At 31.2% G+C, this 17,031-nt stretch overlaps 1 protein-coding gene across 4 annotated transcripts in view; it reads right to left on the bottom strand.

The window, feature by feature from the left end:
* LOC130900487 (uncharacterized) overlaps nucleotides 1-17,031 on the bottom strand; it is a 57,619-nt gene that overhangs the window by 24,886 nt on the left and 15,702 nt on the right. The window contains exons 2-4 of one of the 4 annotated variants that reach the window (XM_057811129.1): nucleotides 15,693-15,855; nucleotides 14,861-15,019; nucleotides 8,091-8,792 (exon numbers count right to left, since the gene is read on the bottom strand). In XM_057811129.1, coding sequence (XP_057667112.1) covers nucleotides 8,091-8,792; nucleotides 14,861-15,019; nucleotides 15,693-15,797 — 966 coding nt within the window. In that variant the 5' untranslated portion in view covers nucleotides 15,798-15,855. Of the gene's footprint in view, nucleotides 1-3,009; nucleotides 3,344-8,090; nucleotides 8,793-14,860; nucleotides 15,020-15,692; nucleotides 15,856-17,031 lie in introns of those variants that run through there. The other 3 variants (XM_057811132.1, XM_057811131.1, XM_057811130.1) reach the window with 3 other exon arrangements.

Raw genomic sequence — 17,031 nt, 5'->3', positions numbered from 1 at the left:
TTTCAGAGATCGAAAAGTTACTAAATTGACATGCCTATATATACGCATAATTTTCTGCTATTCGAATTATTCTCATATCTACAATCTCAATACTTCTAGACGATACCCAATTTTTCTATCCGTTCATATTTTGAATGAGCTTCATTATTTTCCATTTCATGAATGTGAATTTTATAATTGGACATTTTGAATGAACTTCTGAGATGGGGTATCCATCTACATACCTATACAACAGTCTGAAGAATACATAAACCCTCAGTAAATCTATTTCTCAAAGTATATTTCTTATAAATTGTATGTTAGTGTAGTGGGTGAAGCGAATAGTGTGTTAAGTAAAAGATTATTAAAATGAGACGTGATAGGCGAGAGTGAATTTGTTATTTTTTCTAGGTAACGTGCTTCACTCGCTTGTTTGATTAAGGAGGGCTATTTTTAATACACATATCAAAGAAGATAGGGCGGTGTTACTTTGGTATGAGTTTGGTCTATAGAAATGATGGGAGAATCAAAAATACTGTTCGCATACATACGTGATTATATACACCAAGTGTGCTTTTAACATTTTATCCGATACTAAGAGAACATGACTTATTTCGGCTGTTGAAATTGGTAGAAAATGTATTAAAGAAGCCTTACTTCCCCGTAAAAATTGTATCGAATTTACATTATAGTGACACAGTGTAATCGAACTATAGGAGATTTTTTTAATTTTTTATTTCTTTGACCTTTTGATATATTAATGCATCTAAATGTTCTTGATTTTAGGTATCTTCTGATTTAATTAAAATTAGATTTTTTAATAATTTTTGGAAGGAAGATAAAATTTGACGTTTAGAGTTTTCTTTAAGTCTTAATCTAAATAAAATATTGACAGTGACAATTTGCGTATTTATATTAATCAATAGGTCACCTACATCATGAACATCAAAATAAGAATAAAATCAAAGTAGAAAATGTTCTAATAAGAAAAATCAATTTTTGCTTGGTACCTATATCTCAAAAATATAGCAGTACTTAATCGATCAAATTATATGTAGTTTTATCAGAATTTACAAAATAGAGCTATAAATTTTACTTAAATTATTTATGTCTTTTTTATCATTTATAGCTTTTTCGTTTTTATGAATGTGAACCATTTCAAAAATTCTCTTTTTCGTGTATTAGATTCCGTTCCAAGAATTTTTGAATTGAATTTATGTTTTTTTGATATTTTATGTTTTGTTAACGCAGTTTTATTTTTTTTATCGTATTAATGACCTCTTAGTCTATTTTCTAAATACTGAGATGTTTGCCCTATGTAGACAGCGTCACAACTAGTACAAGGTACTTGATATATAATATATAAGAAAAGGATAAACAGTCACTACAATCAATTAAAAAACAGAGCATAAAACATTTTTCCTTACCATATGTACAAAGACTTTCCCAACAATTATCGAATTATTTCAATAAATATGATATTAGTATAAGTCAAAAAGGACATAATAGGTTATCTAAACATTTCACTAAATGAAATCTGAAACACCGAAAAACAAAAGAAGTAATATTATATATCAAGTGCCTTGTACTAATTGTGACGCTGTCTACATAGGGCAAACATCTCAGTATTTAGAAAATAGACTAAGAGGTCATCAATACGATAAAAAAAAGATCTGCATTAACGAACTATGAAATATCAAAAAAACATAAATTCAATTATAAAGATTGAAATATTCTTGGAACGGAATATAATACACGAAAAAGAGAATTTTTAGAAATGGTTCACATTCATAAAAACAAAAAAACTATAAATGATAAAAAAGACCTAAATAATTTAAGTAAAATTTATAGCTCTATTTTGTAAATTCTTATGAAACTACAAATAATTTGATTGATTGAGTACTGCTACATATTTGAGATGTAAGGACTTAGGAAAGATGAATATTTCTTATTAAAAATTTTCGATTTTGATTTTATTCTTATTTTGATGTTCATGATGAAGGTGATCCATTCATTAATATAAATACGCAAATTGTCAGTGGTAATATCATATTTTGATAACGACTTAAAGAAAAGTTGAAACCTCAAATTTTTTTCTTTCTCGCAAAAATTATTAAGAAAACTAATTTTAAAACTCAATATATGAATCTCGCGCTTACACAATTACTCATTAAAGCCTCTTCTTGAGAAGCTCTAAGAATCTAAGATGGAAGTGTATGTAGGAGAGCGTAATATTATCTAAACAAAAACATTCAATATGAAATTTTATGTGCAAAATTGTCGTGCGGAACAGAATCACATTGGAATAGCCGAAGAAAGGATGATGAAAAGATCTTTCGATGTTATGAAAAATTTTGTATATCTATTGGGAAAAAATCATCAAAACATGACGCTAGAGAATGATTTGCCTGGAACATTAGATGAAACCATAAGACAGTAGATAGATAAATAAAATAATCTTTTTTGATGAGCCAGTGTGGTTATTGGAGGTAGCCTAATTTAGATGAACAAGGGATGAGATAAATAGAAAACAAATACCCTCAAAAGTTCATGTTCGAGCAGTTATTATAGACATCACTGTTATTGAATTATTTTTTACAAAAGGCAATTCGAAGTGATCAAAGTATTCAGATTTGTTAGCAAAACAAATAGTTCCTGTTTTTTAAGAAAGTGGCAAACCAAATCACCCATTTACCGCCTTAAAGTCCGTTGTTTCTGGAGATATCTAATAAACATTATGCACAAGACTCAATAATTGTGATAAACTGAAAAATGGAATACCTAATAATAATATCACATCAAAAAACATTTGTTAATTGTCAAATAGTAGGGGGAAGACAATTTAAACATCGAATTAAATAAGATGAATAGATTACCTATTTTTGTTATTAATGGACACACTGTATAAAGCAGAGTATTTTATAATAGTTAAATAAATACCTTTGAGGCAACCTTCTAAAAATAACGGGACATTTTATTGTTGATAACACAATTGGTTATTACAAATTTTATTTGTTATGGAATACGTACCTTTATGTTATCTATAATAATATATTATATTACCTACATTTTCCAATAATTTAATATGATTTAGAATTTTTTTTAATATAATCGAAACCAATTTTTTTCATTTCAGTAAATATTTAGATACTTTTGAAAATTATTCCTTTGTCAACATTATAATACAAATTTGAAATCTTAAAATTTTCTTTTCTCGAGGTCACAAAACACAACGTTTCAAAAATCAAACACTGACACATGCCACAAAAAGAAAATATTTTATCGAAGGCTGTTTGTTGTAACTACTAATTTTAATGACCAAAAACGTTTTGTAAGAATTATGTGTTTAACAAAATACAAGTCCAGAAATAAATCGGTTGGGTGGCAGGGATTTGGTTTGTGTTTGGACCATATCCAAAGTGAATTTAGTTGAACGGCTGCAATCGTTTACGTATACTTAAAAAACAAAGGTTTTGTTACTAAATTAACAGAATTTAGTTACGTCAGTCATCAATTGGGACTAGCTTCAACGTATTTTTTAGTTGTATTAGGCAACTGACTGATTATATATATATATATATATATATATATATATATATATATATATATATATATATATATATATATATATTTATATACATATATTTATATATATATATAAACGGGAAAACAACGAGGTGGAGGGTTTTGACGGTCAGAAGTGGTATCCGGTGATACTTGAAGATGTGATCTACGTACCAAATCTCAACTTTACTCTTTTTTCAGTAAGTCAGATGCTAGACAAAGGACATGTACAGAAAGCAAACGAAAAAGAGTCAATATTCTATAGTCAAGATGGTAGGGAAATTGTGGCAGTAGTAGAGCGCAAAGGAAATCTCTTCAGAATTATGCTCAGGAGAGAAGTTGTTCTCTTGTGACTCGCTTTCCCATTATCACCCATAAATTTTTTGAGCCCAGAGACAGGCTCTTCTCGGACGTGGTTCACTCCTTTGTCTAGTTCATGGTCTCTTGTGAACGACGCTAATTACTTTTTGCGGACTACTTTCCATTGGGGATCTTGCTTATGCGATTGATGACATTATTGATCCTTTTCTTGGTTAAGATTTTTGTAAACTTAGAGAAAATCCCTTTCTTCTCTTCGGGTTATGCATTCATACTTTCTGCCCTTCCCCTTGAAACCGCTATCTGTGGCTTCTGTGTCGTATCATTTTTTCATTGCTATTGCTGGTAATTGGAAGATTTGAACGTAACCTAACCTAACCAATTCGTGTACATTGTCCATTCCCCTTGTCAATTGGATCGCTTGATCATCTCTCGCTAGATTTTCTCCAGGCCGAAAGCCAAATAATGTTCCTGTTTATTCTTTCGACCATTCCATCTGATTGTGAATGTAATGAGGTCGTCCTAGTCTTCGTCATTTACAGTTGGTCATAGATTTCTTAGAGCATGGCTCTCGAAATTTCTACCTCGATCGCTGTGGACTTCCATATTAGCTGATGAACTATTTCACCAATGCACGAAAGTTGTTGTCTCATGATTCAAGATCGCGTAAATTTCCAGTCACTTTGTAGAATAATCCATTACGATTAGTATTTATGTGTCGGAAATGTTGCAATGATAACTAAAACATTCCTTTGGGTGCCTTTCTCTTGCGGTGTGGTCCATTACTCGTAGCACAAATCGTATGTTTCTTACACCAGTCCTTCACATTGTCGAAGCTTTTCATTGAATGAAACTTCTCACAAATTCACTGCAGGGGTTTTCTTCATTCCCAGATGACCTTCCGATATTTTAATGCGTAAGTTCTTCAGTAACTCCGGCTATTCTCGTTCTCAGAAGTCTGCCTCAGCTGTCTTCTCTCTTGGAACCATCATCGTTGTCAAGGATTCTTTTTAACAGGCTCTCTTCCAAGAAAAGGGAGTGCATGAGTGAGTCCAATTAGTGAGTGCCGATTAAAATCTTGACACTTGTCAGATAGGTCACTGAGTTATTTCCTTCCATTGCTGGATCATTTTTAGATGAAAATAATTTCCCCGATTTTCTGACCTGACCACTGTAGTTCTTAGAACTATAGCATCGTTAGATTATGCTTTGTTGTAGTGGGGCATGGTCATCTAGGCAGGAAGTCGGCTTTTCAGTGACCACAGTAGTATGAGGCAATGTTACGATCCTGAATGGTGGCGCCTCTTGTAGCCGACCTATTTCAGTTTTACCTGTGACTGGATTTGTTGTTTTAATCTTCTTCAGTTGTTCAAAGTTATCAGTTTATTCAAGAGGTATTGTCTGGAGTACATCTAAGGTATCTTCTCGCTGTGCGATAGTTAAGTTCTTGAATTTGCAATCTCTTCTTTAGCTCCTTCTTTTTCTAGTTTCCTTGTCATTCAATTCTCCACATACGATTTGAGAGATGAAATTTTGTTTTCGTCGTAAGTGGCAATGTCAATTTTTAATGATAAAATGTGGGCAGAAATATCGCTCGTCATGGTAGAAATATCGTTCATTATAGATGAAATCTTGTCCCTATTAACCAAAATATTATCGTTCATTTTAGAAATTGAAAAGATCAAAGTGGAAAACTCGTTTTGAACAGGAATGTTTCTGGATTAAAGCCGTCACTTACCAGTTTTTCTACTAATTCACTCTGTGAATGTTTCTAACTCGCGATTCTCCAATTCTACTTCTAATTATATCACTTCCGGGTCACCCAATCTCTTAGCCATTTTTACGTCACTATTTACTCAAATTATCACACTTTCGGAACCAATGTAATGTTTTTCTAATTTATTTGAACTGTTTCTAGCGGTGGGGTGAATTAATACATACTTACTTATTTTATTTCTCCACTTACACTGGTTACTACACTAAACTATTCCCTATTCTCTGAATTATCCACTAAAACCTAACTATTTACTAACTTAAACAGTTTTTTTATTCAATTCAATGTTTGCTTTTTACTATTTCGATACTTTCTCAATAAAATCCAATCATTCACTGACTGACTCGCTGATAAACAACATCTTTATAAAAAAGAAGGAATTTTGGCATTGTAAACAAATCAGTGTTGCCGTAGCCTGGATAATTCCTGTCTGGGTTACCCACGGATGACAACTCGTAAAAACGCTAATCTGATTGATGAAACTGTAGTAATTATTGAACTATTAAAATGGGACAAATCCTTGTTCGTAATAATTCGAAACAAGGTTTGAGACCCTTGTAGACCTGAAATAGAAAGCGGTATGCGTCTTGAAAAAGCTAACAGAAGACTTCCATCACTGTTTCAAACAAAGGAAGGTTTGCTTGAAGCGCTGTAGGATACAATCAAAGAAAATATTTTATAGCGTTATTTGATAGCCACATTTTATATGCTGTCGTAATTGGAAATATGAAATAATACATGAACGAAAATCAACAGTAGAACAAAGAAAAATTTCAGAAAAAATCACTAGACTACAAAAACCTGCTTTGTTTTGGTTGAAAGAGTATTATTTTTCTTTGGTTTTACAAAATAATAATATAAAACATGATATCAGTTTGATATTTGACATTAGAATGCCCAATAGTTACAATAACGATCTCAAGTTCATTTCTTGATATTATAAATTATACTATTGAAAGGATTACATATCAGATATTTAATATTTGGAAAATTATTCCACTAAAATCGTTTTTGGAATCCCGCGGAGAATTTTGACGCCTTCGTGCTATTTATGTTTGCTAAATAATGTAAATTACGTAGTTACAGAACCTCGGTTCTAAAAAATACACTGGATTTTATACGTTTCGCATGTTTCATTCAATGGAAAAATCTAAATAAGTCGTTCATACAGTGCTGGAATTGAAACAAATTTCTATAAAATTAAATTAGAAGATTATTACTCTAGAAAAGTAAGTGATATGAAAACGTAAATAAATAAATTCTTTTAAAAATTTAGAACTAGAATTCCACAAAAGTATATGGACTAACACAACGAAAAATAATACGTCAGCACTACAACACTTTTTCAATGATCCTTCTTTATATTATTTATATTATGGTCACGAATATGTTCCAAAGTACAGTCATAGATAACGATATGTTCATAAAAAACAATATACTTGGACGTTTCAGATATATTATACGAGGGTTTCTACTTAAGCTTTGAGATATGGTAACACCGATGTGAATTTGTCAAATCTGACAATGTTTTTGAAAAGTAAAAACGTTAAATTGACGTCTTTCTACTTATGAAGAAGCGGTTGATACGTCAAATCATATGATTTGGAGGTACCTTAATCGGAATAGAAAAATTGCTTCGACAATTGGTTCAAACACATGCAAAAGTGTATTGACTTTAATGGATAATATTTTGAAAAACAATAAAGCCATAATTAATAAATGTTTCTTTCCATTTATCTATATCAAAACATCTTGCATACGTCTGAGCAGGTACAAGATGCACAAGTAATCTTTTTAAAACATGTCAAACGTGTTGTATTGGTCTAAAGTCTGTACTGTAGTGACTATTCTAAAATCTACATGTAGACTCCGTTTAAGTAGTACACAACAAACCTTACAATACAAGACCGTAGCTTGCCCAAGATAGACCCTGCATATTTGCATATTTGTTAGGGGCCCTTCAACCTAAATGCGGAGAATGTCTTAACAACGTTTTGTAAGTTATATTTCTTTCACTTCGATTAATTGTTGAGTAATTGACGCTTTATAGAGCGATTAATTAATATTTTTATATTGAACATCAAGTACGGAGAAGCAAAATTGATCTATATAGTAGTATTGATTATGATTCAGTCTCAATATTGAACAGAATTTTGAAAATTATTCTCTTGATTCGTAATACGACACCAATAAATAAGTCCCCAGCCTAACAGAGGAGGATCATCTCAAACAACAAATTTATAATTTTCTCTTGGAGTAACTTCTTTCAAACAAATGGTGATACAGTTGAACATGACCCGAAGATAATAAAAGAACTTCCAAAGGAAGAAAAATGGATGAAATAAGCGATAAGCAAAAAATTAAATTACACAAATTGATAGAATACAACCCAAATTACGCATGGCTCTTTTTGATAGAAAAGTTTTTTGAGAAAAATTAATATTTTACATCTTACCTGCTCATTTTTGGAGTAGGAATTGATTCCTTCTGAATATCTTCTAGCTGCCTCGTTCTTCTCTACGTATTGGTCCAAGTCCGAAATTATTTCTTTCAGTGAATTTCTTATATTTCCATCTTTAATTTCAGATTTGGTACCGTTTTGTTGACTATGCATGGAGGAGAATAGTGAATTCAAATCCAAAGGTGCTAAAGGCTGAACAGGTGTGTATCCCAGTTTTTCAAAAATATTTGTGTTCGATAAACTTGACGGCTCCGAAGATAACCGTAATTCTGGTAATTTTGGAGCTTCTGTTGTTTCCCTATTCTTTTGAATTTTTGATATTTCAGGAATAGATGATACTTGTGAAATTTGGGATACAGCTGATTCAACTTTTGGTATTTTAGTTTCTTTCTGAGAATCATATATATTTAGTTTTTCCTCATCTTCTTGTTTTTTTATTTGTTCAGTGCTTGTGGGTGAGTCTATCTTTAGTTCAGGTATAATCAATTTCTTTTCATTTTCTCTATTCAAATTTTGGTTTTCTTTGTCAGAGTTCTGTTTTTGTAATGTGCAATTCGCTTGTCTAACTAATTCAAATGATTGTGGTAGATCAAATGATAATGGCGCGAATGGTTGTAGAGGTTCAAAAGTTTTCACTGGACTCACATATTCGTATCCTAAATTAGAAATGGGAACTTGAGATGCTTCTGTTACTGTCTGTAAAAGAAATTCAACAAAAATAATGAATGAACTTTCATAATTTAGCTGATTATTAGAAATGTTAAATTCAAATTGTGTGCTTTAATTTTTTTTTAAAAATCGAGACAAATTGTTCAAGCAGGATATTTTGGAAGACGTTTGAATATAGATCATAGATTGTTATTCTTCTATACAGATTGAGACATGAGGAACTACTTCCACCATATGTAGAGTCCCTCAGTATATCATGTGGCTACTAAAAAGTGTCAACGCCTCTTCTTTATTAATTTACAGGGTGATTTGTGAAATTTATCATATATTTAATTCACACAGCTCATTTGATTTATCAAATTTTTATAAAGTAACCTTGATTCATTTTTTTCAAATGCAATAAATGATTTGTAATCTACATAAATAACCAATGGGAACGATATATGCAACAAAGTTATCGCATTTTTATCCAATTTTTAGTGAAAGATCAAAGCTTTTCAAACATATAACAATAATAATGATGTATGACATAATAAGGTATTAATTCAAACAAATCTTATTTTTGATTATTTCAACTAAAATGATAAACTATAACGAATGACAATAACGACAAACACCAAATAACAAAAACCAGTAACAAATAACAATAACAAGCAACAATTTTAAAACTATAACAAAAATTATTATGTAATTAAAACGCATGAATAAATTTAAATTAGATTCTCGAAATGAGACTCAGCAGCCTCTACACATTTTTGTTTGGTCGGTGATTGATATTTTCTTTGTAAACTATTTGCTTCAATCATCCTAAAATATGGTAATCAACGGGATTGAAATTAGGGGAACTAGAAGGCCATGAACAAGACCTTCACGTCCTATCCACCTGTAGCCACAAACGTGGTAGGATGCCTCATCATGCTCAAAATCTATCCCACTGATACTAACGTTAGCGTTGATAAGCAAATTCGGCAAAATAATCTGTAGAAAGTCCAAATAGATCTATAGACCTGTCCGTTTAAAGGAAAAGCAGATAGATCCTTTGGGTCGCAGTGACATGAGACCCCAAATCTGTATATATATATATATATATATATATATATATATATATATATATATATATATATATATATATATATATATATACATTTATACATATAAAGGAATAGCACTGGTATTTGCTTCTGCCCACACATGTGAGTTACGGGAATTATTTACGCCGTCTCTAGTAAATTGGGCTCCATCTGTACAGCTTTGGTAGATAATCTACAAAATTCCATCCAATGGACTTTTTCTCCAGGATATAGTCGCTGAAGTATTTCTATATGATATGGGTACAGATGATTTTTTGTGAGACTGTACTCACTTTGAGTAGCATTAAGTTCTGGAATTACTTCTCTAGTGCTTATTGTATAGTTCATAGGAGCAGCGTCAACAATGTCATCTTCCTGCGCTCCATCTACATATTGTTCTTTTCTGTCACTGGGAAAAGTATCATTTTCTCGGAAATAATTGAAAACTGACCCAAAAGCTGCACGACTAGGATTACGATGATCAGGTTATCTTCTGTGAAATTTTCTATCAGCAGCTCTACCATTACTGATTTGACATTTTGGACGAATGTAATAAAAGCTCTACCAAAGATAACACAATAGTACGAAATGTAGATACACATAGAAGAAATATGTATTCTTGAACACATAAATAACGGTTGAGAATGACAATTGGTATAAAATATCAAGAAACCTAAAACAATATAGTCAAAACAATTTAAAAATAATTGATTGCCTTTGGGATATAATACAAAGTGAAAGTGAAGTGTAGTTTGATTTATAGAAATATTGGATTATGCTGTAGGTATTCATTTTAGTTAAAATACTCAAAATTGAGTAATTTTGTTTAAATGAATACCTTATTATTTGATAGGCTCTTTCACTAAAAATTTAATAAATAACTTTTTGCAAAAAAAATATTATGTATTATATAGATAATGCAATATTCAATACGAATCCTTAAATTGATTTATCCAAAGCCGGTCATGGAATTTCTAGGTTTAGCTAATACCAGTCGAGTATCTGATAGTAGTGTATTGCATCATGAAAGACATTGAAAAATCAAATGCTATGTAAACATTGTTAATGCAGTGATACAGTAAATGTGGCTGGTTATAAATATTGCTAAAACAAAGTTTATAATCTTCAGCCACCAACCATACCTCTATGTGTCACTACATATAAACGGACAGACCGTTGACTGGGTCTCCAATTTTGAATACCAAGGATGCTACATCACTGAATAATTGGATCGGTAAACGATATTATGTACAGGATTAAATCGGACCGTGGAGCTTTCCATAAGATTTTATCACTGTTTTGTAAATGATGGAAATTAAAATTAAGACAAAGAATAATTAAATATTATAGTCGGTCTATGCTATTGTATGGAGTTGAAGACTGGACCCTGAAGGCAGTCACAATCAACCGAGGGGCTGACAAGAGAGTATAAAAATATATTATTTATGAAAATTCATTGTAATTTTAAATTTTTTTCAAAATTATCATTGATGTGTTGATAGTTTTTTGTTTTTCGATTTCAAACAATGGTTTGTACTTCTTATTTTTCGTTTTGACAAAACCATATTAGATGTCCAGAGAACCAAAGGTGAAAGTTTGAACCAGCACATTTACAACTCATTCCTCAGCGAAGTTACCCTGAATTATTTTTAATTTTTTTTCAGAATATTTTGAATCAAATTTGGTTTTAAATTAAAACGAACAATCTAATATCATAAACATAATATGACGTTTTGTGTAATAATATTATTTTTAGTTGGGTATGACAAACTTTGTCAATGGGCGAAGCATACATAAACCAGCAGATACTATTTTTTTACATAAAGATATCCTTAGATCACTAAACGAAAAAATTAACTCATGGTTTTGTAACCTATTCATCAGCCCAAACAAAATATATTATCTGTTAATATTAAGTTTTAGTACATCACATCCATCGCGAGCTACCTGCCGCTCGCAAAGAAAATTCTAGTAGCTCGCATCTCGCAAAACATTGTTGAAATGTCAAAGATTCACAACACCCAAACAAAATTTAATGGTTTGGTTAGCGTTGGCCGGCAATTTAAAATGTGGCAAGTAGTAGTAAAAGTTTGAAAACATTCCATTTCCATTCGAAATGGGAAGAACAATAATTTTACATAGAAGTTAAAGGCAAGGATGTGTGTTTGTTACGTAATACTCCTCTCAAAATTGTCAAACAAGGAAATATTGAGAGGCATCATAAAACTGCACAATCAAATTTTGAGAAATCAATCCCATTACATTCTGCCACCAGAAAGAAAAAACTGAAACTACTTAAACAGTTAATTGGACAATAATCAGTATTTTTAAGAATAGTCGTTAAAAATAAGACCGCAACTGAAGCGTCATATCATGTGTCCCAGATAATTGGACAGAAGAAAAAACCTTAGGGTTTCGTGGCGTTATGTGAGGGTTATTCAAAGTCTTGGCCGATGAAAGTGACTGTCAATACGTGGAACTACTTGTTCACTCTGAAGTTTGATGGTTGAGTAGGAGTCTGGTGTTAAAACGTTTTAATGATTTTAATTTAACGTTTTAACAATGCTATGAGCCTATTCAAGAACTGGAAATTTCAACCTGGCTTAAACATCCTTGTTTTCTTGATATTTCAGAAAAATTAAATGAACTTAACTCGCAGCTTTAGGGTAAAGGCAAACTACCGGAAAAAATTTCTTATATTTAATGCAAATATAAATAAGCTTGAATTTTGGGGGTCGTTTGACCCTCCATGGAAATTGAAGTACAACAGTGCGCAACTTGTGTTATGCAGAACTAACGGAACTAATTTCATTTTGTAAATCATTTAACGTTCAAGTTCAAGTGAGGAAAAATATCTAGTTTCATATCACGTTGCCTCGAAAGTAAAGGCATTATTTAGCTCAACATATTTGTGTGAATCGTCTTTTTCAAATACCTGTAGTTAATTAAAAATAAATGCCGCAATCGACTTACAGATAAACATTTGGATAATTCATAACATTATTAATGTGTCTGAGTGTCAGCCCTCTCTTTGAACATAAATTGAAATAGTGCATTATTCTATTTGTTGCTTTTTTATAATTTTAGTTCAATAATTTAGATCGTATAGTAGTAACCGTAAATGGCATAAAAATGTTATTAATTTTTAAACACCTCTGGTTATTTTTTATGAACTAAAATAATAGTTTATGAATTAAATGAATTAAATCAAAAAGCAATTCAAGTTTCAAACATTTGATTGCTGCTTGATCTGAATTTAATATCATATTCCGTAAATGGAAATTATCATAAATCTTCAGTTGATATTGGATCTAATGGAAAGTAAAACAGCTTGTCACTCATTGGATTACACATCATCAAATTCTGAGATGATTGTACTGATTGTTGAGTGTGGATATTACTAGTCGTATGAATTTTGTCTTCAGCGTGTTCGATTAAACTCTGAACAACGATTAGGCAGAAAACCTCATCAATTTGGTTGAAAACCATCAAAGTGTTTTCTTGCATAATTATTATGCAAGTGAACTACGACATAGTACACTTTGGTTATACTCTCCTAGTAATTTAAGCTCTATCAACGTGCTATGTCGATCACAATTAACTACATCCTGTAAAGATATGCGTCCACAAGCAATAATTGATCCTCTACAAAAGAGGAGAAAGTCAGAAATATAAATTAGAATATATCTCCCGTCGTATACAAGCCGTCAATCTTCGTCCAAACCAACTGCAAATTCGATAGAGCCGCCAATAGCTCTAATTGGAGAGGATAATTTAGAAGGATGAACATTTTTCTGAACTATCGACTGACTTCACGTTACTCAATGGTATTTTTTGATATTTTACAAATGATCATTGTCATCTTCTACGATCCAAAACCTCAGAAAAACAAGATATCAATAAGGCTACAAAAACAATATGCAAAATACAGATGATACCAAAAAAATGAAAACCAAGCTGATTTAGTAACAACTCCAGAGCTACGTTAAAATCAAAAATATATGACAAAAAAGGAGTCTCCAAGTTAATGGTAGTGTTTATCATTCAAGATACGTATGCATGTTTTCTATCCAATAACTCCACTATATCCACTCTGGTGATTTTCATTCTTTTCATTTTCCTTATTGAATATTTCATCTTTTTCTACTGTTAAAATCCATATCTATTCCGTCGTGTTTACTATAGTCGTTCGTGAAAAACTATTTCGTATACAATTTTTTCCTTTTAAATGAATTATAATACCTTCGAGTACTAGTACGTTATGAAATATAAACTATGTGTTAAAATTAACCTACTGTATGGCATAATAAAGGTGGAAATAGTAAGATAGAGTAAGAAAAGTGAGAGCAGTATCGAAGGAAGTATGAGGAATGGTTTAACTGAAGCTTCAAAACGTTAAGAAGCAGTGTGTGTTTGATAGAAAGCTATATAGAACTGGATGCTCTGCCTATTAACATTCTGAAGCTCAGCTCTGAAATAAACCAAGAATACATTTTATTATATCATTTATTGAAAATATTGAACAGAAATACAATTTTTATAATACTTATTTGAAACAATCCAAAAATGCTAAAAACAGTCAATGACAAGCGTCAGTTCTATATAACTCAAAAGGATCCAAGAAGCATTATTAGAATAATGTCTTTTGCTAAGTAGGAACTGATTTTATTCAATCAATGTGGGGATTATCCACTCACTATTGGTTTTGGTTCTTTTTTTCATGTGAATAAGGTCTTCAACAAGTATTGTAATTGAAGCAAACATTTTTAATAAATACAAATGATTAATTAATAGTATGTTCAGCTTGAGCAACGAGGTAAAAATTAGTGATAATGTATAAACTATAGTTAGAATATTATTTGATACGTTTCATCAACGTGAGTCTTTTACATCACATTTTTCGCTAGAGTAGATAAAACCGTTTATTAGAATTTTAACATTGATCTTTATTCATCCTTCTATTTCGTACTCTTCATATTCCTCGGATTCAAAACTTTGGGAAGATTCGAAATGAGAACTGAATACCTTTTTATTTTCTGATACTTCGACGCTTTCCGACTGCTGGACATTTTTGGTTGAGTGTATTTGTTGAGTTTTATTGTCTTCTATCACGGATTTGTTGATTGTACTATCGAATGTGGCTTTCTTTTCTGATACTTGAGTGTGGCCGAGGTCTTTGTGGCTCTGAAACATTGATAATAATATTAACATGATATTATCAATGCATACTAGTTTAAAAAGGAAATATTTTAAAGATGGAAACAGACATTACATCAGTATTGAATGTTGCTCGTATTCAAAGGACCGATTTGTTAAAATAATGAGGTCTGTATTTAGTTTATATTTTATTCATTGAAAGTATGATGTGAGAGGTGCACTTGCTCTATATTACAAGAATTTTGTACAATGGATGTACTTTAGCACAACGTTGGATAGAATGTAAAAAAATTATATTAGAAGAAGTTTTTTTACTACAAACCATTCCGAGGTAATTTGTTGCTGCAGATTTTGTGAATAAAAATGTGGAAAAGCTACACATAATTTAAGCGTACACCGAAGCAACGAGCATCTGATCCCGGGTATTTAGTTTGAATATTTAAAGTCCAAAAACTACACAAGGATAACATAGTCATCCTGTTGTGGCTATCCCAAACCTCCTTCTTGGGAGGTTCCAATACAATATTGGAATAAATCGTTAAAAAAGAAGAAATGACTGAATTTCTGGGATAAAGAATCAAAGATAGAAAACCTGCTAGATTCAGAGACAATCATATGATCAATTTGGATTCAACGATAATGAAACTATACATGAGAGGATACATTGAATATGAACATCTATTTTTGTGTACAAATTTACCTCTGACAGCGTGGTTTCTTCCGTTTCTTCAATTTCTTCTTCCCTGTTGCCTTCTCCTAACGCCACAGTCTTATTTTCGGGAATAGCTACTTGTGATTTAGACATTTTACGATAGTTTATCTCCTATTACCTTTCCAGTTCTACCGTTTCTACTTTAGGATATCTGAAAGAAATTCAATATTGAAAATTCCAGTTGAAAATTGCGATTAGGAATATATTCTACTGACTACTGTCTTTTGTATAATTTTCAATATGAGATAGATTATGATGAGTGTACAGGTTCTAGTAGTAATCAATGTTGTTTTTTTTTGTTCGTTTAAATTGGTAAGAGATTCCCAAATAACCCAACAAGAGCTTTAAACATCTTGCAACACACAAGAATTAACAACTACAAACAAAGACTTAGAATCTGCAGTTTCTTTTCTTTTGTGTTAAAACCTATTTTCATTTTCTGAACAAATATTTATCAGAGATATGAAATTAGTGCTTTATAGTAATCTACACAGACGTCCATAATTGTTGACCAAAAGTAAAACATTGCAACACACTCTCAGCTGCACGCAAAAAACGTATTGTTAACTCTTAACCACAAGCAACACCATTACAATTGATTTGAATAGTGGATAAAGGAAAAGGTAAAAGCCAGTTCTCAGAGAAAAAGAACCTGCGTTGAGTAATCAGAAAGACGTAATTCTTCGTCGCGATAACAAATGCAAGAAGAAAAAAAAGCCTCGACTGTCGGGATGGGAAGTTCTCTCACAACCTCCAGATATAGTCCCATCCGATTATAATTTGGACCATTTCCTCAAAAATTTTCCTCATGGACATTTCAGTTGTGGAGAATACCTCTAATTTACTTGTCTGAGTTTTGTATGATAAATAAATGATGCCCATTATTATGAATTACTGTCACTTATGATATATTTAAAATTTCTTTAATTTCTGACTACTTAGACCTCTTTTAATTTGTTTTTTTTTTGATAAATTATTTTGATAACAGGTCCCTATCAATTGAAATTTCGCTTAACGTCAATATTATATGCTTTTAAAAGAAATTTCTATCAATATAGAACCTAAAATCAAAATAATTTATCAAGAAAATGATATATTTTATTGACATAATTCACTGAATATTATTATTAGAAAAGTACATAGTTTTAGCTGATGCCCTATTTATGAGTATTCCATTACATTTTTTTAAAACCCATCTTCTCACAAGTAATTACTTATCTGACATCCCAGCTTTTACATGGTAATATATTTTACAACTCATTTCCAGCATTGAAATGTCATAAATTCAAATTAACCGATTCAATAAGATTCGTACTATAGTTTCTTC

This window comes from Diorhabda carinulata, chromosome X, assembly GCF_026250575.1.
Source record: "Diorhabda carinulata isolate Delta chromosome X, icDioCari1.1, whole genome shotgun sequence".
Classification (NCBI taxonomy): Eukaryota; Metazoa; Arthropoda; class Insecta; order Coleoptera; family Chrysomelidae; genus Diorhabda; species Diorhabda carinulata.
Note: the sequence above shows the minus strand (reverse complement) of the source record. Positions and strands in the feature narration are given on the sequence as shown.